Source organism: Lissotriton helveticus, chromosome 10, assembly GCF_964261635.1.
Source record: "Lissotriton helveticus chromosome 10, aLisHel1.1, whole genome shotgun sequence".
Classification (NCBI taxonomy): Eukaryota; Metazoa; Chordata; class Amphibia; order Caudata; family Salamandridae; genus Lissotriton; species Lissotriton helveticus.
The window spans coordinates 1,207,021,829-1,207,047,163 of record NC_136071.1 but is presented as its reverse complement, the minus strand read 5'-3'; the positions used below and the strand labels follow the sequence as shown (position 1 = coordinate 1,207,047,163).

At 49.0% G+C, this 25,335-nt stretch overlaps 1 protein-coding gene across 1 annotated transcript; it reads right to left on the bottom strand.

Annotated features, from left to right (window-relative positions):
- Positions 1-5,227: 5,227 nt before the first annotated feature.
- Positions 5,228-10,766, bottom strand: LOC144785698 (uncharacterized). Its single transcript, XM_078664487.1, has 2 exons — positions 7,353-10,766; positions 5,228-6,658 (listed from the first exon to the last, which is right to left on the bottom strand). The coding sequence occupies exon 1, from the start codon at positions 10,633-10,635 to the stop codon at positions 9,466-9,468; it is 1,170 nt and encodes a 389-aa protein (XP_078520613.1). The 5' UTR covers positions 10,636-10,766; the 3' UTR covers positions 5,228-6,658; positions 7,353-9,465.
- Between the last annotated feature and the right edge of the window lie 14,569 nt (positions 10,767-25,335).

Below are 25,335 nucleotides of genomic sequence, written 5' to 3'. Positions count from 1 at the left end.
GCGGCCGATTTTTATCGCTTAGGAGATAAACCTTGATAATAGCAAGGTTCCTAAGCGATAAAAATCGCCGCAGCTCGGCGATAAAAATATCGCCTCTAAACCAACATAGCGATAATTATCACTAGTTGTTGGTAATATGCCCCATATAGTTGTTTTATTTTTAGAACCAACAGGTATCAAAATATACTGTTCTCAATATGAGAGGTCTCAGATGAGTACTTTGTAGAAAGGCAAGACATTTTGTAAACACAATAGGTACAGGGGTTGCAGTAGGTAACACAATTCTAGACATGCCACATCAATAACACTGAATCACGTACCAAATAACCCGCATGATGTCGCCCAATCACATCTGGTGACATGCATGTGTCGTCAACAAAATGAGCATCACACGTTCACCTTCGAAGCAACAAATGATAATTTATTAAAATAAACACAGAACAGAAATTAAGACACATGGTGGGTCCCCTCGAGCCAATGCATATGTCACAGCCTGCAAGACAAACATCATGTGAGAAGGTGTGTCCTGAGCACATCAAGGGACAGAGAAAGAGCTAACAAGAGAGAGAGAAAGAGAGAGATAGATGGACAGAGAGAGAGAAAGATGGACAGAAAGGGTGAGCGAGAGCTACAGAAAAGAAGAGGGTGCCTACACTGCGCACCTAGGCCTCACTGCTCACCTGCTGGCACCGGTGTGTCTCCAACCAAGTGCCGGTATGTAGATGCCGTTCATCAGGTCTCACATATGAGACTGACCCGTCATCTGAAACAGAGTCCATATACCTGAATGGCAAAGTACATACAATTGCACACAACACCATCGCCTGTCCGCCCCTAAGTACCCAGGCAGCTGCACCCCCGCCTCTCCCGCCGCCCAGTGGTGCATGCCCACCCCTGCGCACGCAGGCCTCACTGCTCACCTTCCGCAACCGGTGTGCAGAAAAGAGGGCCCACCTACTTTCCGCTGCAAGCCACAAGCCCTGGTCCCGCAGGCATGACACCCTCCACATCATGCAGCCCTGCTCCGCAGGCCACCAGGTCTCACATTTGGTGATGGGTCTTGATTACTCCATGGCAGAGGACACACCAGTGCACCTGGCATCATTGCAGCCTGCACACCCACTCAGCCTCATAGGTGCCACTAACTCTGTGATCCAGGAGGCGAGGCCACATGGCAGTAGGCCTGTGTTGCTTCCTGGCTCAGGCCTACACTGCGGTCCAGCAGGGCACACAAAACCTGAGCCGTCCAGACCGCCGGGACAGGGCATCATTGCAGGCTGCACACCTGCTCAGCACTTAAGGTGCCCTTACGTCAATGCACCGAAAGTCACCGTCCCGTGGCGGTGTGCCTGTGCCGGCTGCAGTACATCTGGTGCCAGCAAGTCTGTGCCCCCACAGTCATGGACCCTCTATGATTGTGTATCGTGGTGCAGACACCATCATGTCCCCTCCGGGCCTACGGAATGTGATGTTGCAGGCCCCTGGGCCCCCATGCGTACATGAACACCACACGGATACACCCCGAGAGAGGTTGAAAATGGCGTCATGCACATGCGCCTAGCACGTTTTATTGGCAGGGTCACTCCTTGCCCTTGCGCCACCTTTCACCTCCGTCAGTCTTAAGCGTTACATCCCCTCAAAGAATCTCCGGTCTTCCACTCATAACCTCCTAATCGTCTCCAGGTTCAAACGCAAAAAGCACGGAGGCTCTTGCTTCTCATTCCTTGCCCCCACAACTTGGAACTCCCTTCCCACTACTATCCGACTCTGTCGCAGCTACACTAGTTTCCGTAAACTACTTAAAACGCATCTTTTCCAGCTAGCTTACGAATAATCCTCGCTGTCCACCTTCTCTGCTTTGTCTATGAGCGCCATGAAACCGACTGGTGACCGTGCGCGGTAGAAATAATTTTAACATAACTTAACATGTGCTGTGATGAGTGTGCAGGATGGGTGTGGTCTGGGTGTAAACCAGCCGTGAGGGAGTGGCTTGGGCATACTGACAACCTGTGAGCAGCAAATCACTACAGGGGAGTCCTGGCATATGTGGTATTGTTGTCCCCCTGGAGCGTATGCATAGTGGGCTGTCCTGGCGTATGCCAGTACAGTGTAAGGGTTTGAGCAATCACCCCAGGGCTCTGTGCGTGGTTCTGTACGGGGCTGGACAAGGACGCAACAAATGCGTGTGTTGCTGTTGTTGCGTCGGCGCCACACAGATTACAATCGGCAATGTATCATCCTGTGACCCAAGTGGACGTAAGAGGAATTCACTGACCCCACATTATCCATACTACCACACTTGAAAGACCATAGAGACGACACATCTGTGTGATTTCGAATGTTTAATGCACATTCAGGGGAGTAAAGTCCACATTTGTAAAGCGCACAATCACCCGTTAGGGTCTCTAGGCGCTGGGGGCCGTCGGGAAGATTAAGCGAGCTATTGCCCAGAGTCACATGCTGCTGGGCTAACCTGCCGCCGGAGCCGGGGATCGAACCGTGGTCCCCAGATTCCAGCGTCAGTCGCCCTGGCCGCGGCGCCAGTGTTGCATCTGGAGCAGTACAGAGCCATGCAAACCCCACTTACAAATGTTTGCCCGTGGAGGGCCAGCAGAGTCATGACAGGTCCAAAGGAAGTGGAAGAGTTCCGTCCACAGTCTGATAGCTGGGTCATTGGCCATCAAACAGAATATGGCAGTCCCTTGCGAGGTCTAAGGTGAGTGCTGCAGAGTGTATTGGGGGACAGTGGAAGGTGATGATGCAGAGGGCAGAACCAAGCTGAAACCGGACGACGGTAACAAGGTTGATCATGTTGGGGTTGTTCAGGTGAAAGTTGAGGTCGCACAGGAGGATGTAGTCTGAGGAGGTGAGAGCGTTGGGAGTGATTAAGTCTGATGGTGTCACTAATGGGTGGACGGGGTCCGGGGGTCTGTAGCTGAGGGTGCCTCAGGGGGTGGTGTTCGGGTTGGTCTGAACCTGGAAGGAAGTGGAGGTACTCCATGTTGGTTGTCAGAGAGGGTGGTGAGGCTGAGGGTGCTTTTGTGTTTAATGGTGATGACTCCACCCAGTTTGTTGATGCGGTCCTTGCAGATGATCTTGTAGCCATCCAGGATGATGAAGGCGATGTCTGGGCGGAGGTGGATTTCATTCAGGTTTCCGTGAGGAAGGTGATGTCAGGGTAGATGGAGTCGAGTAGGTCCCGATCTCCACAGCATTTGTGGAGGGAGCATGTGTTGAGCAGGATACAGTTGAGGCAGTCTGTCTGGTATTTGTCGATCGTTCGTTGGGTGGGGCTGGTGTGCGGTGGCAGACGAATGTGCTACAGGTTCAGCAGGAAAAGGGCCCTGGGTGCCATTCAGCGATGCCCGGCTGCAGGCGGTGTGGTGTCCGTGTGGTGGGTGTGGAGGATGTTGACGTCATATTTTTGGATGGTCTAGGGACCAGGGTCTGTGGTGCTGGGTGTAGTCAAGATGCCTCTGGCGCACCAGCGGCACGGCCGTGCTCTGGCGACCACTGAGTAGCGTGAAGGGATGGCGGAGGAACTGGGAGGCAGGAAAGCAGGAAAAGCGACACTGGAGGGGATGGGCCATGCGGGGCGAGCAGCAGCAGGGCCAAGGCGAGTAAAGGCGCACAAGTAACAAGAGGGAAGAATTGGGGAGAGAAATGCAGAAAGTGAAAGAAAGTGGCAGAAAATAAGAAAGGAGGAAAAAAGAGATCAGGAGAGGAGGCAAAAAGCAGGGAGACAATGAACTGATGAGAGAGCAGTCAATGGTGGCATTCCCAGACAGCGAGCCCCAGCCGCGTGTGTCAGCAGTCACTACCTGGCAGTCTCTGGGGGATATACAGCTCTGCAGGGGGTAGCAGGATGCGGCCAGGACAGCCTATCAGGACTCCAGGAAGGCAGCCAGGCCGGCACAAACGCACTCCAGGGTCATTACTTTCTTTGTGATGACGTCTGTATGCTCTTTTCCATTTCACATCAAGGAGTACAGCTTCGAATTATCTATTACCTGGTTCAATCACCTGTGTCGGTAGCCGTATTCGTTGACTATCTCACCTGGTCACAGGGCTCAGGAGAAGGTGGTGAAAGAGGTCAACTCTGCCTGGCTGGACACACTCTTAGTATCTGACTGGCTACTAAGACTGTTGTCAGTCTCACGTCACCTTTACGTCTGGGCTGCTTCAATTCCTTAACTGTTTGAATTGCGGGGTTGGCGAGCCCCGCGCTGTTCTCATGAAAAGCCATAGGATGGAAGAGTAAAATATGTATACAGTAGAGAAAATTAAAAGCAGTAGTCTGCTATTCAAATTAGATGGGGCTGCGTGTACTATTTACTGCTCGCAAAACACTGGTCGCAAATTACAAGCAATATTGCAATATCACTTGCTTTCATCACCCTCTCACTGACCCCTCACAGCACACAATCAGTTGCACACAACACCAGTCATCCCTTCAGAACACCACAATGATACATGCTCCCAGCGCCACTTACGGCATCAGCCACTCACTCCGTTCACCTGTCTTCTGGCTGTTGCAACAGCACTTACTTTCAGCACCAACCGCTTACACAAATACAGGATAACTTGCCCATACAATTATTTCATATTGCAACCACTAGTTTTACCCTTTGCCACATTACTATAGCATTTGTATTCCTTGACCAGTCACAAAATCACTTTTATTACACACCTCTTCAGTAGCTACTCACACTGTAATTTTCCCACTCAGCAACTACACCACTCCTCAGAAGAACTCTTGTTATCAATTGACTGCAAATTCTCAGCTATTCAGCCACACTAAAGACAATCAACACCAGCCACAACTACACCCTTCACTCACACCAGCAATGAGCTGCAGCCACTTGTAGACTGTCCAACTTGCTCCCACCATTCATTCATCTCAGCTATATTAAACACCACTCACCCATGTCATCATTTGCATGAGACATCCAGTCATCTCACCCACAGCTATGCGTAACCTTATCCTACCTCTCACAGCATGACGAACCACTTGCAACTTTTCTATCACATCCCAGCCTGCATCACTCGCAACTCTGCCACTTGCAACACTCATTCAGTACTTCTCAGCACTTGCAGCCCACACCACTCATTTCTTATCAAAGTCCTTCACAACAGGAAACAGAAGCTCTGAGAGGCAACATAAACAAACTTTAAAGAGTTTAAGAGCACAAATGCTGGACATATGCACATAAAATGAGAGGAAATCTTTAAATAGTCAATCCTTTATTTCTGATCATATAATGGAAAGCCAATACAGCCAATGCATTTCAACCGTGGAGGGCTTCTTTAGGGCATCCAAAAGGAGAAGAGCTCCTCTGGAAAAGAGTTTTTAGTTTCAGTGTAAGTAAAAAAAGAGGAGAACCACAAGCTGTATATGTTAAATATCTTTTGTGTAGTCCAGTGTTGATGAAAGATTTTTGAGAATAATATTCCTCCAATGAAGAGCTGTTCGGCCAGAGTAAAGCCCAAACGGCGCTAATGATGTGGAACCGCCGTCCACATCTTAGAGCGGACCCGAGTTTCTTTCCGGCATCTGAATCGCTTCAGATTCAATTGGAAAACATCAAAACAAGACTTATATCCCCAGCATTGCTGGTCTGCCCCATATCCTCTCACACCACCACAGCAATATTCTTGACAGTCAGTTGCCATTTCTCTTTCTACTTTCTTGCAACCATTCAAAGATGTTATATCCTAAGTATTACATGTATATGTAATCAGCCTAGGTCCTCCTAGCTGCTCAGACAGAGTGAGAGATGGTGACAGAATGTTGTCGTGCCTGTGATGCGTGGAATGCCTGGGTACCTGTGTGGATGAGCTGGAGAAGGGCTGAGAAGCCGGCAGGCTGCTCCTGGTGGGGCTGGAACATGGCTAGTGCCTGACTAGAGCTGGCTGGACTGAGATTGATACAACCCTGAACTGGAACCAATAAAGAAAACTTTAAATATACAGCATGGTTTCCTGTGTCTCTATGTGCAGGGTACAACAAAAGCACCCTCCAAACCTTCTACAGCACACTCACTGCACTATTCATCCCCATTTGTAACGTAACCCAGTTGCACGAGTCACCTTCAGTCACTCACAGAACCCACTAAGAACTTCACTGACCGCCAAAAGATGTTACCTTCTGCTACATATATTATATAATCATTCTCAGCCCATTTGAGCCACAACTATCACGCATATACACCCAGCACCTCTTCAGGTGTAAGACCTGACGTTTCAAACTAAAACCACTCAAAATGTCCCGGAGAGCCACAAAATATTTTTTCTTCATTTCCTCACAAGGTCAGTGGCCCATCCTATCATTTGATTGAACCCACACTCAGTCAGCTATATATACAACTCCTAACCACAAGACCAATCAGATACTACTGCCACGTTCAGGAGATGGCATCCCTCAGTCACACTTCAACTTAACTGCGGCACTCGTGTGGCCACTCACAAAGGCACTTGGAGGCTGGCTTACACTCAACCACAGTATCCTAAGCAGTCTCGTGCACGCACACTGACTGTCAACACAAACCCTGCACTGGTGGTGCTCACCCCTGCACTGGTGGTGCTCACCCCTGCACTGGTGGTGCTCACCCCTGCACTGGTGGTGCTCACCCCTGCACTGGTGGTGCTCACCCCTGCACTGGTGGTACTCACCCCTGCACTGGTGGTGCTAACCCCTGCACTGGCGGTGCTCACCCCTGCACTGGCGGTGCTCACCCCTGCACTGGCGGTGCTCACCCCTACACTGATGGTGCTCACCCCTGCGCTGGTGGTGCTCACCCCTGCACTGGTGGTGCTCACCCCTGCACTGGTGGTACTCACCCCTGCACTGGTGGTGCTAACCCCTGCACTGGTGGTGCTCACCCCTGCACTGGTGGTGCTCACCCCTGCGCTGGTGGTGCTCACCCCTGCACTGGTGGTGCTCACCCCTGCACTGGTGGTACTCACCCCTGCACTGGTGGTGCTCACCCCTGCACTGGTGGTGCTCACCCCTGCACTGGTGGTGCTCACCCCTGCACTGGTGGTGCTCACCCCTGCGCTGGTGGTGCTCACCCCTGCGCTGGTGGTGCTCACCCCTGCACTGGTGGTGCTAACCCCTGCACTGGTGGTGCTCACCCCTGCACTGGTGGTGCTCACCCCTGCACTGGTGGTGCTCACCCCTGCACTGGTGGTACTCACCCCTGCACTGGTGGTGCTAACCCCTGCACTGGTGGTGCTCACCCCTGCGCTGGTGGTGCTCACCCCTGCGCTGGTGGTGCTCACCCCTGCGCTGGTGGTGCTCACCCCTGCACTGGTGGTACTCACCCCTGCACTGGTGGTGCTAACCCCTGCACTGGTGGTGCTCACCCCTGCACTTACAGCTTAACATCTGCCGGCAACAGAATGCTTTGATTGGAGTGACAAAGATCAAAGTGAAAGACAAGAGGGGGCAGGATTAAAAGGAGTGCAGTCATGTTATTAATGGTTCTCTGCTTTGTGCAATAATCTAACAAGCCCCTGCTATTAAGCTGTAACAGTAAATGTGATGACCATAGCAAACCTGTAAAGAAGTATCCTATGGTGATCCAGGAACTGCTAAGGGAACCCCTGCCCATCCCTCCAATCACAAGCCGTGACAGGTCGAGCAAGGACAGTGCTAGGGTACACGACTTCTTACAAGCCAATCAGAGGGTCTCAGCACAGCCTTCTCAGAATGTAATTCTGAATTGCTGCTTTCAGAAATTCAGACTGGCTCCCTGTGGTTAGGCCCTTCTGATTGTATGCTATGTACTCATTCAGAGTAAATAAACAAGCATTTGCAAAGCAATAGGTCTCGCATTCACGCGAATTTGAGCTATTCGCATTGTAAATGACAATGCCTTTTATTTATGTTTTGGGTTTTAAACATAAACAAAAGGCGTTGTCATTTACAATACTAATAGCTTAAACTTTCAGAAATACAAGACCTATTGTGGAATATATTTGTGTACTGTAATTATGTGGAATTGTGAATTGATAGGGGTGCGAGCTCTACGGAATAGACGTAAAGATAGAGAAATATGCAGCCATTGAAAACAAAATGAAAATGTTAATATAAAACTATATTGCCTCTCAAAATATATGCGTTAATATAATAATATATTACTCCTTAAGCCAGGCACTATTAACATATATAAAAAAAATGATTAAGTAAATCACCTTTTATCAACAGCTAAGTTATTGAAACACTTCCACACTTTTGTTTTCTTAAACATAAATACATGTGGCTCGCAACGTGAAACAAATAAGTCATCTTGGGAACGAGACACCAGTCTCTGTAGGAAGAATCACAGCTGAAGAATTTTAGTTCAATGTATGGATTGTTGACACAATGTTTAACACTATGCGCGCTGCGGGTTTTCCCGCTGTGCGCTGACTTTTAAAAAAAGCCGCGGTTCATGACAGCTCAGCTCGTCATGAGCGTACGACAGGCGTACCTGTCATGAGCATCGAAGGGGTTAAGAAAGCACATATGCTGGTGCTAGCACCGATAGCGATCTTAACAGTTATGCTAATGTGCTCTTTTATAGCGCAGCTAAGTAACAGCTCAAATCACAGACGCTTGGCTGACCTGCCGAGGGTCCCAAATGGCACCAACAGGGCTCCACTCTTGCCGACTCACGATGGGTGTAATCGTGCGCATGTTCACGCGTCAGCACTCTTGACAGTGAATATTACAGATTACAGGGCACCATGGAAACAAATCATTCCTGGACCTTGGAGCGCAGAACTATTGGTTGTGTTAACTCTTGTGAGGTGCAATCAATCAATCAATCATAGCATTTGTAAAGCGCACTACATACCCATGAGTGTCTCAAGGCGCTAGAGGGGGGGAAAGTTGCTACTGTGTGCAGAGCGTTGTGTTTGAGCAGCTGTCAGAACCTCAAGGAGGAAAGGCCCGATATGAGCCGCCTCTCTGCATGCTCTGCTCCGAGACTTAGATTTATTGGATCTGTTTTTATCCTGGGTCATTTTCCCCAGTGCCGTAGTTCGTAAATTCAGTTGTTTGCTAATAAAGTTCCTGCATTGTCAACAGGAAAGCAAATTTACATGTATCAAAATGTAAATGTGGGACTTTAACGAGTCTCTGCAAAGTTACATCAAAGGCAGTGAAGGGTGGCGCTGCTGCAGAGGTAAGGGCAAAAATGAAGAGCCCGATAGAGACACGGTTCGGCACCTGCTTTATAAAATGGAGGGTGCTGAGCACCGGCAAGACCCGGCCCACTTAAAGCCCTGCGTAAGATGCTATCCTTTGCTTGCCGCTGCTTGCTGAATACCGAGGCTTTGACTCGGGCAGGCATGAAGCGTGCAACCTGAAGAAGAATAACAAGTACTTTTGTGCAGCAGCATTAAGAACGCCACGAACATCTGGAATTAGCCACAGACCGCTGATCTGTCCCACCCAAAAAAATATTTGCAGCTAATAAATCAGAAATCCGGCCTGACTTCCATGATGCAGGCACCGACCTCCCTTTTGGGCAGTCTCCATGTTTCATCGTAACAATCGATCACATGCATCCAGCTGGTCTGTTTGCTCAGTAACTTTTCCATTTCTCCTGGGCGCTGTGACCCCTTGGCGAGCCCCCCGGGGGTGTAAAGGATGATCTGGTAACAGACTCTGTTTTCCTCCGTGGTGTTGAAGTTCCCCGGGGCGCTCACACTCTTCGCACTAAGGATTGCCCTCAGTTTGTCCCTGCTGAGCTGTAGAGCTTTCTTGTCCTTCGGGTTCTTCTTCAGTTCGATGTAAAACCCGAGTTTTGTCCGTCTGTCGCCGATGGCCAGGTCCACGCGCTGCTCGCGCTTAGCAGCAGGCGCGTCTACTTCCGGGTCAGCCCCGCTCAAGGAAGCATTTGTTTTGGTTCTAGCAAGCCTGTGCACTTCTGGATCAGCATCAATTACCCTGTTTGCGGGGGTGTATGTTTCCTCTACAGTAGAGATATGAACTTCCGGTTCAGCAGTGTTTCCACCGCCCGTTGACAACTGAACCAGCGGGTCTCCGCGCACTTGCACTTCCGGGTGAGCCGCTCCGCGAGGCTCATCTTCCGCTCCTGTGAACTCTGCCAGGTACCCTTGCCTGATGCGGAGACGGTCCCAGTGCCTGCCCCGCAGCAGCCCCCTGATCTCATGCAAGAGACTGAGGCCGGTCTCGTCGGTGAAGAAGGCCGCCAGCTTCTCCTCGTGCAGGAGCACCCTCTGAAGTGTGCGCACCACATTCGGGCATACATCGTTCAACAACGCGCAATTGTACTGGATCAGCCTCGGGACCAGGGTCTCCAGCACGCCGGGGGGCAGCAGGTCGCAGCCGCAGGTCTCCGAGAGCAAGCGGTGCACCTCCCGGGGGTCTCGAGGGGCCTTCAAGCTTCCGATGCTCTTCAGCAACTGATCAACGCAGCGCTTCACCCCATCACACTCCGGCACTTTGTCCTTCTCCGTGGGACTCCTCTCCGTGGGGCTCTTCTCTGTGGGACTCTTCTCGGTGGGCAGGTCGTCCTCCCGCAGGCGCCGCAGCAGCCGCTCGCAGGCCTCCTCCAGGAGATTCCTCATGTACAACCGGGCGCCGTGGTGGTGTGCGGGCATCAGGGGGGTCGCTGCAGCCATCCCGGGTCCAGCAGGCTCCGTTTCAGCCCCAGAGCAGGACGTCTTCACTCAGTCAGCAGGAAGCCTGAGGAATGAGAGCTGCGCAGCTCTGCTCCCCCACCCCCAGGCTCTGACCCAGGCTGGGCGTCGGCGTCAGAGAGGCGCCTCCCACTGAGCAGGAAGCCTGAGGAATGAGAGCTGCGCAGCTCTGCTCCCCGGCTCCGCCCCAGGCTGGGCGTCGCCCTCAGAGGCGGGGCAGGGTTTATCCGGCCTGTAGCCGGGCTGCTCCCCTGCTGCTCTGCACCTTAGCAAAACAAGCATTGGAAATGCAATGGCGTGGAACAGTATGGCTAGCTTTGCCTTTTGAGTGACAATAAACAATAGGTATGAGATGTGTGAAATGGTTGTGTAATTATGCACAGTGGGCCATGTTTTTGTTGTAATTTTACATAATGGAGAAGGGGCCAGGGCAGACTCGCAGGCACCGGAGACAGGCGCAGGCCGGATCGGACCGGTCGAGGGCGGCGGTCACTTCTGTTATTGATATAGCGCTGAACACAACAGGCAGGTGGATTCTTCGGCATGAACCGTGAAGGCTCTTGCCCTGGGGCTGCTTTGGTTAGGACTCACCTTTCTCCTATTACAGGCACAGGCGCTCTGTTTGCAGTACATTGAAGCACAATGCGGTATGCTCCACCTCCTGCAGCATAACATTTCTGCAGAACAAGTATAAGGAGGGAGTGTCTTGTAAGGCGTTCCCTAGAGCTGTCTCAATCCCAGAAGGAAACCAAAACAGAAAAGTCATGCTACCAACTTAAAAGGATACCTTTGTATATATATATATATATATAAATTTATTTATTCGGCTTTGCACATTGGAAAACCATAAAAATAAAGTTTTATCTAAGTAAGAAACCTTAAAACATAAACTTATTTTCGTTATGTTATGTTATGTTATGTTAAAAGAATTTATTGAGCCATTAGGTTTCTTGGCGCTTGTGCTGAGGGAGCGGTGGAGAAAATGTGAGACAGAATCTAGAAGTAGGATTTAGTGAAAAGGAAAGTTTTAAGGAGTGATCTGAAACCATAATATGAGGGTGCGAGCCTAAGAGAAAGGGGGAGGGAGTTCCAGAGGGATGGAGCCAGAAAAGAAAACCTGAGGCCCCCATGTTTCTTCCTCTTAAATCTAGGAACGGATAGCAAGGCCATCTGAGATGAGCGAAGATTGCGGAGAGGGGCATACGGATGAAGGAGGGAAAAAATGAAAGAAGGACCTTGGCCTGAAAGGGATTTTGAAATGATACAGCCAAGCTTAAATTTACAGCGGGCAAATACCGGGAGCCAGTGGAGACTTTTTAGAAGGGGGCGGACATGTTGATCTCTAGTGGAGAAGCGTGGCTCAGTGGTTAGAGGCGGCATACCCGGAAGCTGAGATCGACCGTGGACTAGGGTTCGATTCCCCGCCTCGGCGAGTCTCGGGCCCAAAATTCCACGGACTCGACAATTCTCGCTCTGGTGCCTACTCAACTCACGGGGTCACACTCTGTGACTCTGGGCAATAGCTTGCTTAATCTCCACTACGGCCCCTCGCGGCGGGATGCCTGGCTTTCACCTTGTGGACACCCTGCCGGGGTTTCTCACAGGGGAATACCAGGACGGGTTCCCTAAGCAAGCGCCGGGACGCTTACGGGCAGCTGTGCGCTTTACAAGTCCAACACATTTACATTTACATTTACATTTAGGTTGATGATAAATCAAGCGGGCGGCTTGATTTTGGATCAACTGAAGTCTTTTCAGTTGGTAATCAGGGATGCCTACATACAATGCGTTTGCGTAGTCAAGTCTGCTGATCACTAACGCAAGCAGCGCTAGGGTGAGCGCTTCGGTGGTGAGTAGGCGGGAGATTTTTCGGATTTTCCTGAGTTGGAAATGGCTGGCGGACACTACTGCGCTGATCTGGGGTGTCATGGAAAGATCATTGCTGATGACAACACCCAGACTTTTGGCGGAGTTAACTGGGGAAGGAGAACTACCAAGGCTTGCAGGCCAGAAAGAAGGCTGCCAAGGATTGGAGGCTCCCCCGACAAGAATGAGTTCAGTCTTGTCGGGGTTAAGCTTCAGGTGGTTTGAGCTCATCCAGTTGCTGATGAAACAGAGTGTGTTTTGGAAAATGGAAATGGAATCATCAGAAGAGTCGATGGTAAAAATCAACTGGATGTCATCCGCGTAGTTAATCGCGGTGACACTCATCCCACGAAGGGCACGAAGTAAAGGGGCCAGATACAAATTAAAAAGAAGGGGGGACAAAGAGGAGCCCTGGGGGACACCACAGATCAACCCTACCTGGGTAGCAGAGAACTGGGACAACCTGACGGCTTGTTGGCGTTCCGTCAGAAAAGACTGAACCTAGTTCAAGGCGGTCCCATGGATACCGGCCTCTCTGACACGGTCGACCAAGATACCATGGTCGACCGTGTCAAAGGCGGCCGATAAATCCAGAAGGACCAGGGATTGATGAATGTTATCATCGGCCCCTCTGCGCAATTCATCCATCACGGAGAGGATGACTGCCTCCGTGGAGTGCACAGGTCTAAACCCGGCCTGCTTGGAGTCTAGGACGCATGAGTCCTCAATGAAAGTGCTAAGTATATGGGTTACATGCGACTCCAAGACTTTGCTAAGGAAAGGGAGAAGGGATATGGGGCGATAGTTGCTCATGATGGAGGGTTCTGCCGAAGGTTTTTTCAGGATGGCGACCACCTCGGCCTGTTTAAAAGAACGAAAAGCGCTATGATACCCTCGGCTCTAGCCAGCGCTGTAATATTAGTGAACAAAGTGTTGCTATGTTTTAGGAAATGGGGCAACCCGACCTCTGACTGCAGAAACTGGGGTGGAGGCTGGTCTTGCCTGGAGGTGGGTTGGAATGAAAAAGGAGGCAGAGAGAGGTGTCTAACACGAAAAGACAATGCATACTGTCTAACACGGGCACGGTATGAAAGATACTGGGCACCGCTTAATGCCGGTAAATAATTGAGAAAGGCAATAATTACAGATTATATCTGGAGATACCTGTGTTTGTCAGGACAGACTGTGCATTGTGTAAGATCATTAAGTGAGGCGGACCCGAGGTGAGGGTTTTTCATACATTGCTTCTTCCTCTGGAGGCCGGCAGGGCTGGTACCGAGCCAGTTACTCTACAGGGGGAGGAACGCGGCCCCTCATAGGTGCCAGGAAGTGGGCCAGGATGGGGGTATAGGGCAGGAGTATAAGAGCCTCTACACCTCGTGCACCTCCCGCCAAGAGAACTGCTTTAATAGGGGGGCGGGGGAATCAGGTATGAAGCTATAACATTTAGTGGATACGATGAAAAAATGATTCTGACAAAAATAAAGGATGGTATTTTATTTCTAACAAAATGCCCGGAAGTGTTGCCCATTCAACTGACACTAATGCTGTTCAAATACTGAAAAACAGAACTTCTGCCCAGGCCTCCCCTTTCCCGAGGCCATGTCATTCGATTACAAGTATCTAATGCAGCGTTTGTTTCTTAACTTGGGGTCTAGAGACCTCCGGGTCATGAAGCACCTTCCCATGGGGATACCCAATGGGGTTTAGACAAACAAGCAATATCATCAGATTAATGGAATTAAGATGCATAAAATAAGAAAACTTTATGAGCTTGTTAGATTTGGGGGTCTCTGGTTGGCACAGGTAGGTACTTGTGACAAATGGGGACCCTTGCCTCTAGTTTGGGTAAGGGGGTACACTTCTAAAATGACTGCTGCTCACCCCCTTGTGAATTAGGACGAGGAGCGGCAAAGGGATGCTCCCCCTCAGGAATGGGAAAACAAAAGGGATTTATTGCTAAACAGTACTTGGGGCATGGAAGCCGCTGTGCAACCAGCCAGAGAGGAGGAGTCTTCTCTAAGCATGGGCGTAAAATCCGTTCCGCCCGCGGAATTTGCGGATTTTCGGCATATTTGCAATCCGCAAACTCGCGCAAATTAGCCGAAAATCCGTAAATTCGCACGCAGCAAATTTTTTTGCTTGGTGATACAATTTTGCGGCGAGCGGCGTTCACTTACCGTCATTCAGCGTTTGCAGAGTTGTTTTTCTCCATATTTTGCGTGTGCTGCACCATTTGGGATCTTGCTGCGTGATCGCGCGAGAGTTTTTTGACCGTGATTACGTCATCGCGGCTTGCCACCTTGCACAGCACGCATCGAGAGAGTTCGCAATTGCGAACACGTAGGTGTGGCGGGCAGCAACAATCTCGCACTCGCGAAAATACAGATTTTGCAATTCTGCACAAGAAATCCACCAGCAAACAGCATAAACCTTCAGAAAATGATGATTTTTATCAGAATCACTCCTCAGGTTGACATTTGCCTGCACTTTTTTTTAGCAAGGAGTCCATTTTGAGGGGGGGGGGGAAGTGCCCCACAGTCTCCAACTTCCTGTTCCTGTCCAGTAGGCTCCTCCCAGTGCTTTCTTCATGTGCTGGTCACTTTCATTTGGACCTTGACCTGGAAGGATTACTTTTTGTGGATGCTGCTGGATATTTGGATTTGAGGCCTTTTTGACTTTCTTTGGATCACTTTTGGATTAGAAATCAACTTTCACAAGTAAGTTTGTTTGGGGCATTACAGTTGCTGCAACTACAATTTTGGAACTTTTTCAGAACATTAAATAAAATATATTGTGGGTAGCCACAGTATCCAGTAGGACCAGGGTTAGTTATGGGTGCATGATGCAACTGTTTTTTTGAATTTAAACATCATTGAGGCCATGGATGGGCTGGAATTGTGCTGAATTCTGTGTTTTTTGTCGATTTTTTGGGGCTGCTGTTGTGGCCTTTTGCCCAGGGGTAGTGAGTGGTGCATGGACTGAGTCTGCCTGTGGGGTCTCTTTAATGTAAACATCCTGGATGGCATTGGATTGTGGTGATTTTTGTGTGTTTTTCGTTTTTTTGGGGTGCACTGTTGATGTGGACTGGCCATGTGGATGGTGGTGGCCATCTTGAGTGCTGGTACAGGCAACATGTGCTTGGGGTGCACCCATTTTGCATAGCTTTCATCCATTATGCCCAGGGGTAGTGAGTGGTGCATGGGCCTAGTCTTTCTGTGGGGTGTCTTCTTGAATTTAAACATCTTTGAGGGCATGGGTGGCCTGGGATTGTGCTGAATTTTGTGTTTTTTTCGACTTTTTGGGGTGTATAACTGATGTTCCTCTGTCTTCCATTGCTTTTAGGTGCACAAGAGAACCACCAGTGCCAGGAAGAAGTCCTGCTGCGGTGTGTGCAGCACAACGTCACGTGTGGCCACAGACAACTCTGCAACTTGTGCAACTGCGGCCTGCTGTTCTGAGTGACATCTGAAGAAGATGGCCCCAAAAAAAGTTCCCCGTAGCTCCTCTAGCAAGAAAATTGCCAGAAAGGAGCAGAAGAAGCAAGTTACCAAGCAGACTGGTGTGCCGCCCGCCACATTTTTGGGGAATAAAAAAAAAAATACGCCTGCAGCAGCAGCGGGATCTGCTGGGGACCAAGCTGGGAGCAGCACCCCCGCTCCATTGGGCTCAGTGCCACCACCCCCACGCCAACTTAAGTCCAAGCCCTTGAGTGCTGCAGAGGCAGCCAGTCTACTTGTTCAATCACCATCGTCCAGTGATGTTGGCTCATCGCAAGAAGGCAGCAGCAATGTCCCTCAATCAACACAGGTTGTTGTAACTCATCTGACGAGTGTTGAACAACCACAGCCGCAACAACAACCACATGTGCAAGTACAAGCCCAAGTACATGTTGAAGGAGAGGCAGCGCAAAGAGATGCACAAGCAGGGGTGGATGGAGGGGCACAACAAGTGCCCACAATAGTTGTTCCTCCAGAAGTAGGGGCACATCTGGAAATCGGCAATCAAGCCGAGGTATCATTTGAGGAAGCCACTCCTCCTGATGATCATTCATTGTCTTCCACATCCCGAGCAAGGTAAAGATCAAGGGTGGTGGTGTCTACATCTTCTTCAAGCCCACCTCCTTCTGATGATATGGATCTTACTCGGGAACCAGCACCACTGCCGTCTGAGAGTGAGGCTGAGGCACACCAGGATCTGACAAAGGTAGCTAAGCGTAAAAGGAAGGTCGTCGAAACTCTCATAGTTATGGAGTGTGATGACACTCAACAAGAAGTGGCGTATACTCCTGCTGCTGAAGACTCTCACGACAACGACGCAGTCATCACTAACGTCACTGAAGCCCCAGCGGGCATGCAGCAAACAGACATTTTGACCCTAGCCCGACAAGCTGCTGAGCGTGATGATGAAGTCGACGAGGAGGCAATGGGAACACCACAATCATTGAAGTTAACTAGTACACCACCACCTACCGCTTCCATATTTCTTACTCGCCAGAAGGGACCTCCATCCACCTCGACCTCAATTAGTGGTGGGCAAAGTGCACAACGTAGTAAAGTTCAACAATACGCATCCTCCACTTCATCTTGCATTAGCAGCAGCATGACCACCACCAGTATCGCCTCCTCAGACATTTCAAGTCCACAGTTTGGGACTTCTTTAGTATTTGCCCAAAAAAGGAAAACCGAGCCATTTGTAGCATTTGTAAGCTTGCAGTTAGTCGTGGTAAGCTTGGTACCAACTATGGGACTGGAGGCCAGAGAGGTCATCTTGAGAGACAGCACACTGTCAAATGGTTTGCGCACCTAAAGGAGATCAAGGAAGCCCGAATTGCAAGTCAAGAAAACGTTGATGTTCCATCTGATGATGACGAGGAGGAAGGAGCGTCACACACTTCACTTACACCCAGTACCCCTGTCAGCACACCCCCTGAGAGCCACACTAAGAGTGTGGGACAGAGTGAGACACCAATGCGAAAAAATTCATCAGCGAGCGTAACTGGGTCGAAGAAGTCATCATCATCCCGTAAAATGGTCCAGGGCAACATTAGAACCATGTTGTTTTCAGAAGCGCCATATGAACGCAACCACCCAATGGCGCGTCTGTATAACACTAAGCTGGCTAAAAGGCTAGCGCTGGATCTTCTCCCTTTTTCTTTTGTAGAAGGGGTTGGTTTTCTAGAATTAGTGGCAGCGCTCTGCCCTAAATGGAAGGTTCCTAGCCGGTTCTATTTTGCCCGAGTTGCGGTTCCAGCACTACATGAAGATGTGCTGGAGGTGATTGGGGCAGCTTTGCAGAAGAGTGCTGTTCACACTATACATCTGACAACAGACATGTGGACCAGTGGCGCAGGCACTGATTACATGTGCATCACTGCACACTGGGCCTCTTTTTCAGGGGTTAAAGCAAAGCTAAACGCAGGTGCTGACCTGGACCAAGTTTTTAAAGCTGCTCGGAAACATGCAACACTAGCCATGTTTGGCTTGGAGAAACGTCATACAGCAGAAAACATTTTGAATGAGTTTAACACAAAGGTCTTTCACTGGCTGTTCCCCAAAAAACGCGAGATTGGTTATGTTTCCACGGATAATGGCGCCAATGTAGTTAGGGCCATGGATCTGGGTGACTATTTCAGAGTGCCGTGTTTGGCGCACTGTATAAACCTGGTTGTTAAAAAAGTCTTGGATAAAGACAGTCCAGCGTGTGAGTTAGTGGCCACCTGCCGAAAAATGTGCAACCACTTCAGCCATTCTTTTAAGGCCCGGAAGCATCTGAGGAGCCTGCTACATGAACGTCGAATACCAGTGAAAGCACTCATCCAGGAGGTGCCAACACGTTGGAACTCAACCTTCTACATGCTTGAGCGTCTGTATGAGCAGTTTACGGTACTTGATCAGTATTTTTTAACACTGGGTACAGCTCAGAAGGACCTGAGGCTAGATGCAGCAGAATGGGAGCTAGTTAAAAGCCTGACAGACATGCTTCGTCCTTTTGAGGTCTTCACGCGTGCAGTCAGCAGGGAGGACTGTAATTTGGGAAAAGCTATCCCATTGTGGCGCATGCTGGAGCACAAACTGAAGGCGGTGTGTTCTAAGTTTCAAAAAGATGAAGAAAAGCAAGAAGCTTTTGTTTTGGCGGAGAAATTATTAGAGCGCCTACTTGGCGATGAACGTCTTCAAAAGATCCACTCGGAACAGCATTACATTTGTGCTACTATTCTGCATCCACGCTACAAAAAGGCGCTGGCAGGCAGTGCATTATTTCCTTTTGGTGATGAAGATGTTACAAAGTACAAACGTTGGCTAGCCTTGTCAGCCATGAGGTTTGAAAGAGAACGGCAGCAAATTCAAGGAAAAGGCAGTACATCAGCATCAGCAGGCCATCCCCAGTCAAAAGACTCCACTTCTGCACCTGTGGCTGTGGCAGAAGTGACCTCTCAGCCGTTAAAGACACCGGCAACCGGATCATCTGCACCAGACACAACAGAAATATCGAGTGATGAAGAGGATTGGCTAGCTGAGCTTGGGTTTGGTTCTCCAAAGGTCCGAGCCAAAAGTAAGCAAAGTGGAGGAAACGTGGAGAACCTTGAGTCGATGGTGCAGGACTATCTGAATGACTCAACAGAGGTCTATGTTAATGCTGACCCATTGGCGTATTGGCATGGGAAAAAAGAATTGTGGCCAGAGATCACCAACCTGGCTATAAATTACTTGTCTTGCCCTCTCGCAACCGTGTCTTCTGAACGTGTTTTCAGTGCTGCTGGTGGCATTGTAACTTGCAAACGGACCCGCCTCTCACCCAATAAAGTGGAGAGGTTAACAATGATCAAGATGAATCAGCACCTCATACCACCAGATTACAAAGTACCAGATTACACGACGGAAGAAGACGAGGAGGACAGCAACTTAGATGAGGGAATTTCTTTAAAACTTTAATCACCTGTACTTTTGCTTTTTGGCTGTTTGGGGGTCTTTTACTTGTTTTTGCCTGGGTTGACTGCTCTGGGGCCATTGCTGGGAAGGTCTAATACCGGAAAAACTGGTTTGGACATAATCCATGAGGGAAAAGTTTTTGCATTTTCTGACATTTCACTCAATGTAGCGTTTTCGGGGGCCTGTTTGGGGGGCTTCCTGGTGTTTGTGGGTGAGTTTTGGGGTCTGCGAGCACTGCTGGGTATGGGTAGTTTTGATAGCAAGAGGTTAGAAGGAAATCCATGGAGGCAGAGGGGAGTTAGGGCCTAGCTGCAGAGCGAGCGCTGAGTGACTTTGGAAATTTTCAGAAAAGTGACAAAGTCCCAATTTTTGTACTTTTGCTTTTTGGCTGTTTGGGGGTCTTCTACTTGTTTTCGCCTAGGTTGACGGCTCTGGGGCCATTGCTGGGAAGGTCTAATACCGTATAAAACTGGTTTGGACATAATCCACGAGGGAAAAGTTTTTGCATTTTCTGACATTTCACTCAATGTAGTGTTTTTGGGGGCCTGTTTGGGGGGGCTTCCTGGTGTTTGTGGGTGGGTTTCGGGGTCTGGGAGCACTGCTGGGTATGGGTAGTTTTGATAGCAAGAGGTTAGAAGGAAATCCATGGAGGCAGAGGGGAGTTAGGGCCTAGCTGCAGAGCGCGCGCTGAGTGATTTTGGAAATTTTCAGAAAAGTGACAAAGTCCCAATTTTTGTACTTTTGCTTTTTGGCTGTTTGGGGGTCTTCTACTTGTTTTCGCCTGGGTTGACGGCTCTGGGGTCATTGCTGGGAAGGACTAATACCGGTTTGGACATAATCCATGCGGAAAAGTCTTTTGGCACTTTTTGTAACTTAGGGTTCGTTAGGGTTAGCCCTAGCAGCAGGATTGCATGTGTTTCGGGGTGTTCTTGATTTTTGCAACTGAGTTCTGGGGTCTTAGAGCACTCGTGGGAATGTGTAATTTTGGTTGCAAGTGATTTGAAGGAAATCCATGGTGGGAAAGGAGGGATCACTTACTCTGTGAGAGGCACTTAGTGTTGAAAACATTTAGCCATTTACACTTAAAGGAAGAAAATGACACAGACTTAAGTTTCAGGAAAACAAACTTACTGTTAAACCCCCACCAACCAGACTCAAAAGCAGTAAAAAACAGGTATGCTCAGATAAAGTTTCAAAAAGTATATTTGTCTAGCCCTAACAAAATATTCTCCCGCGAGACCCTCCCTAACCCCAACGATTGTCCTTCAAAAGTCCCCCAAAAAAACCAACTCCCAATTCCCACCCCCCAAAAGTCTCTAAAAAAGGGGCAAGGGACACTACGGCAGGATGCTGCTGTTTACTTTAGCGGCCAGGGCATCATACTCCTTGCGGAGGGTGGCATGGTCGGAGCGGAGGCCCTCCACCAAGTTCTTGTATGTTAAGACCTCCTGCTCCAGGTAGGACACTCTGAGGGATAAGCGGCGCTGGCGTGCCTTGCAACTCCTGTGGGGGGCAGCTGCTGTCTTTGCTGCTTGGCGGTGGCGGTTGGTTTTGGTAGCCCGGCTCCGTACTGCGCTGGCTGGCAGCCCGTGTGGGCCCGGAGGAGGATGCAGCTGTCGCAGTGGATGTACCAGTAGACTGCGTGTCCTCCTCCTCCAGGGCCAGCAGCCGCCGATATTCTGCGACAGTGGCATCCAGCCTCCGTTGCCGGGCCTTTCGAGCCTGCTCCTTCCTTGATGTTTTTTTTTATTTGGAAGGAGCAACTATATGAAGAAAGAAAGACATAGTCTGTAACCAATGCTCCTTAAGATTAAAACAAAATGATTGAGCAGAAAGTTGTGTCACAGTAGAACTAGCAACTTGAAAGCACAGTACATAACTATTGAGGCCAGTATCTATCTAACCTCCCACTTCTTCATCCTTGCTCTAACATTAGTGGGAGTTTAAGGAACAAATTCTACGAGCACTATGGACTTCCATTACAGTCGACTATGACAGTACACCAGTCTTATTCTTCTTCTTCTCTCTTGTTTAGGAAAATTGGTATGTTATCTTCTGCAAGCCGGCATAATGCCAGCGCAGTGAACTTGCACCCGAGAAAAACAGACGCACACCATGATGAGTGAGACAGACTTGCGTTACTGTAGCGGGCCAGTACATGCAGGTGGTGAAGCTATTACTTTTCTATTACGGGTGGCACTGAGAATACTCTGTTAAAAGGGCTACTGCTTAATTAATTTAACTTTCACCCTACAGTGCAAATGACTACTAGAAAAGGAAAATGAAGAAGATAAATAATCTGATTATCTATCACTTCACATGGGATGTATTTGATTACATATGGGAAGACTTTAGGTGCTTTGCTTTTTATTGAGTGAACAGTGATACACCCACACATGAATGACGTACTACTACTAAACTAAACTTATTAAGAGAGGTAGGGAGTGTCCACCGTAATAACCGGATATATGCTGTGCTTGCAGTTGCAATACAAACTACTGCTACTATTCATGGTAGTATTTTGACAAAATAACAACTTCTTTTCCTTGCCTTTCCTACACTGGAACGGACGTGCGGGTGCGGTGTTACTTGCTCTTCAAAGTAACACTTAGTTCATCCAGTGACCGTCTACTCTCTCTAGATACACATATGCTATCTAAGAGTCAGATAGTACCATGATCCAGGCATCCATCCATTCAAAGTATATGCACACATACAGTTTCTGTTTCACCCACCCAGGCTGTTCTCCTTCCACCCATCCTTGATTCATCATTCACCCAGCCATGCACCATACCATATTCTTTCCTTCCCAGCCGCCTCGGGGACCAAGCAAACACATATCATTCTTCTTTGCCAGGCATCATTAAATTTCTCTTCCTTCCACACTTACTTACACCCTTCTTTCGCTTTTCGTTCATCCCATCCATCAAGTTCATCTCAGATCTGATTGGGATTCTTCTCGCCAAAAACTTCACAGTTAAGTCGAAGTACATTTAGAGGAGGCTACTACCTGGTTGATTTATAATACACCAGTGCAGAAAGCACACTATGCAGTCTTCAATCTCAATAAGTAAGGAATATATAGCTTACCTCTTCCCGCCACCACCGTGTGAACCCTCACAGGAACGTCCGGCACTTGCACCGCCTCCTCCCCAGAGTCCTCGTCCAACACCACCACCTCCGCGCTGGCCCCGCCACCAGATGTTCCACCTACAAAGTACATTTAAGAATGTTAGAATACACCACTCACTACTATATAATATTTGGTCTAGGAATAAAGAAATGTGAAAAAAACAGTAAACAATGTAATAATTTGTGACTGTCTAATCTAAAGTAAAAATGTTCCTTTTTCCAGGGAAGGCTCAGTGCATAGAGCTATTGCTGACTAGAATGGGAGTCCAATGGAATTGCCAAATGTGCAATCTTAGTTAGCTACATAGACAGACTAATAAGAATAATCTAGTAATACCACAGGGAGTCATAGTCGAGGCAGGATAAGAATTTAGATACAGTCTACAAGAAGATCAAAGACGATTTAGAAAAAATCGAATGAGGAACGCTAGTAAAAAATAGGTACTCTATATTAAAATGCAAACTTACTGGGGCCAGCAAAGGAGCCCTCGTCTGGCCGATCCTGCCCTTCTACAGCAGCAGCAGCAACCACCTCCTCCTCTGTCCTCCTGCCCCTGGGGTGAGCTGATGTACAACATGAAAGAAAGAAAGACCCGAAAACATGGATGATTGTTGTCAACCAAATCAAACATTTCAAAAGAACAATAACAAAATATTTTGGCGAAATAGCAAATAGACAACTATTCCACGGGATATATTGACCGATCTCATGTGGTCTACTACGTTATTAGTATTGCTTGATTTGCGGACCGTCGACTTGGAAAGTTCTTATGTAACTCACTAAACAAACTACTAAAAAGGTTCGCCTAGGACTGGCAGGCAGCAGTCCGCAGCACGCAAAGTGACAGACAAAGTCCATCGTGATTGCAGCTCAGCGACAACACTAACTTTCCAAGGCGACAACACTAAAAAGTTTCCTACTACATTAACCACATCTATGCGGAGCTTTTTCCCGCTGTGCGCTGGAAAATGAAAAAACCCATTGTTCATGACGAGCTCACCTTGTCATGAGTGTACCAGAGGTACACCTCATGACGAGCTGAGCTCGTCATGAGCGTCGAAGGGGTTAACCAGTCATTAAAATACTCAAACTATCAATCCACCACCACTATTTCTTCTTATCACCATGTGTACAAAAGAAGGACTGGTCTTGAGTCTGTAGGGGCTGATTTAGAAGCCCCTTGCGGCTCTTTTGCTCCATTGTTGCGTGACTTTTGTGACGCAGCGGCAGAACAAAAGAGGCGCCATGGTGCGGCGTATATTAACAACGTGACGCATATGGGAGATGCATCACGTTGTAAAGCCCTGTGCCATCAGGGGGCGTTCCGGCGCAAGGGAGGGCGTTCCTGCGCAGGAACGCATCCTAAAAGTGGCTGAGGGACATCTACAAGATTTTAATCGGTCACTTTGAGAACAATGATGCGTGACTCAAACTCTGCGCCTGCTTGAAGCAGACGTACGGCTTGACGCAGCATTGGGGAGATAGAGCCCCCCAGAGCATTGCTGGAGCTGCACCATCGTTGCGACGCAACTCCAGCAATGCGCCGCCTTTACGGCACAGAAGCGTAACGCTTCGATGGCGTTTTGGGCACATGGTGCGCCGCATTGTAAATACGGCGCACCATGGGTGGTGGTGGCGTGGCGCACAATTAGTGGCGCATCCCGGCTACTTTCCAGGGATGCGCCGGTAATTGAATATCTGATCTTTAGTGTCTAGCATTACACAGTTCTTTAAACTACACTCATGCATAATTTCACAGGCCAATGAAATGAACACAAAATCGAAAACAAATAAGCATAGTAGCAGCGCTACTGAGAAGGAGAGCAGTGCACCTGAAATGCACAGAAGATTTTGAAATATAATTTACCTACAATGTAATCAGCAGCATTATTGCTCTTGGTAAAAAACAAAAATTTGCAAGATAATAACACACAGAGCAGGAGAAAACAGAGTAGTAAAGAAATAGCTACTACTACTCACCAAGCCCGGGGATCTCAAGGCCGAGCAGGTCCAGCAGATCGCGTTCCCGGTCCAGGATATCCGTCCAACGGTGGGTGACTTGGTTGTAGGTGCGCCGGACCCGAGATTGTTGGTACATGGCCCGGCACACCTTCTCCCACCGCTTCCGGCGATCCCGGATCCCGGACCCGCTAGCGATCTTGCCGCCTGCCATGATGGTCCTGGGGAGGCGGCGCTGACAATAAATAACTAGTGCGGCCACCTCCTCAGCGCTGAAGATCTCCCGGGGCGCGACATTCTCCCCCCTCAAACGCCCGCACGGGAGCCGGGCACGGGGTGCGGGACCCTTCCCCTTCGCGGGCTGCTTCCCGGCTCCCTTTACCATGGTCTGGGCAGAAAGGAAGCTAAATAATAAAGAAGAAATAGAATAGGGAAGAAGAAAAGAAAAGAGTTAAAAAAAGTAGTTTAAAATTAACAAAAAGTAGCAGAAAACAGAAAAATATAGAGCTAGAAAGACGGATAGATAATAAGTAAAATAGATTAAAAAAAACTTCAAACAAACAAAGGATGGCAGAGATTCAGAGAGGATACAGAAAGCATGCCCAGAACCATAGCAATGAATGAGAAACAAGATGGCCGCGCCCGTTCACGACCGCGTGGGTAAGTTTGCGCGAGATTTTCCTCGCGATCACACGCAAAATTGTACTAGCGAGCCGCACACTTTGCGAGATTACACATAGCGCCCGGAAACGGAATTACGTCACGCAAACAAGATGGCCGCGCCCATGTACG

Coding starts and splice junctions, on each gene's coding strand:
- LOC144785698 (XM_078664487.1), bottom strand. CDS start 10,635: ATGGCTGCAGCGACCCCCCTGATGCCCGCACACCACCACGGCGCCCGG.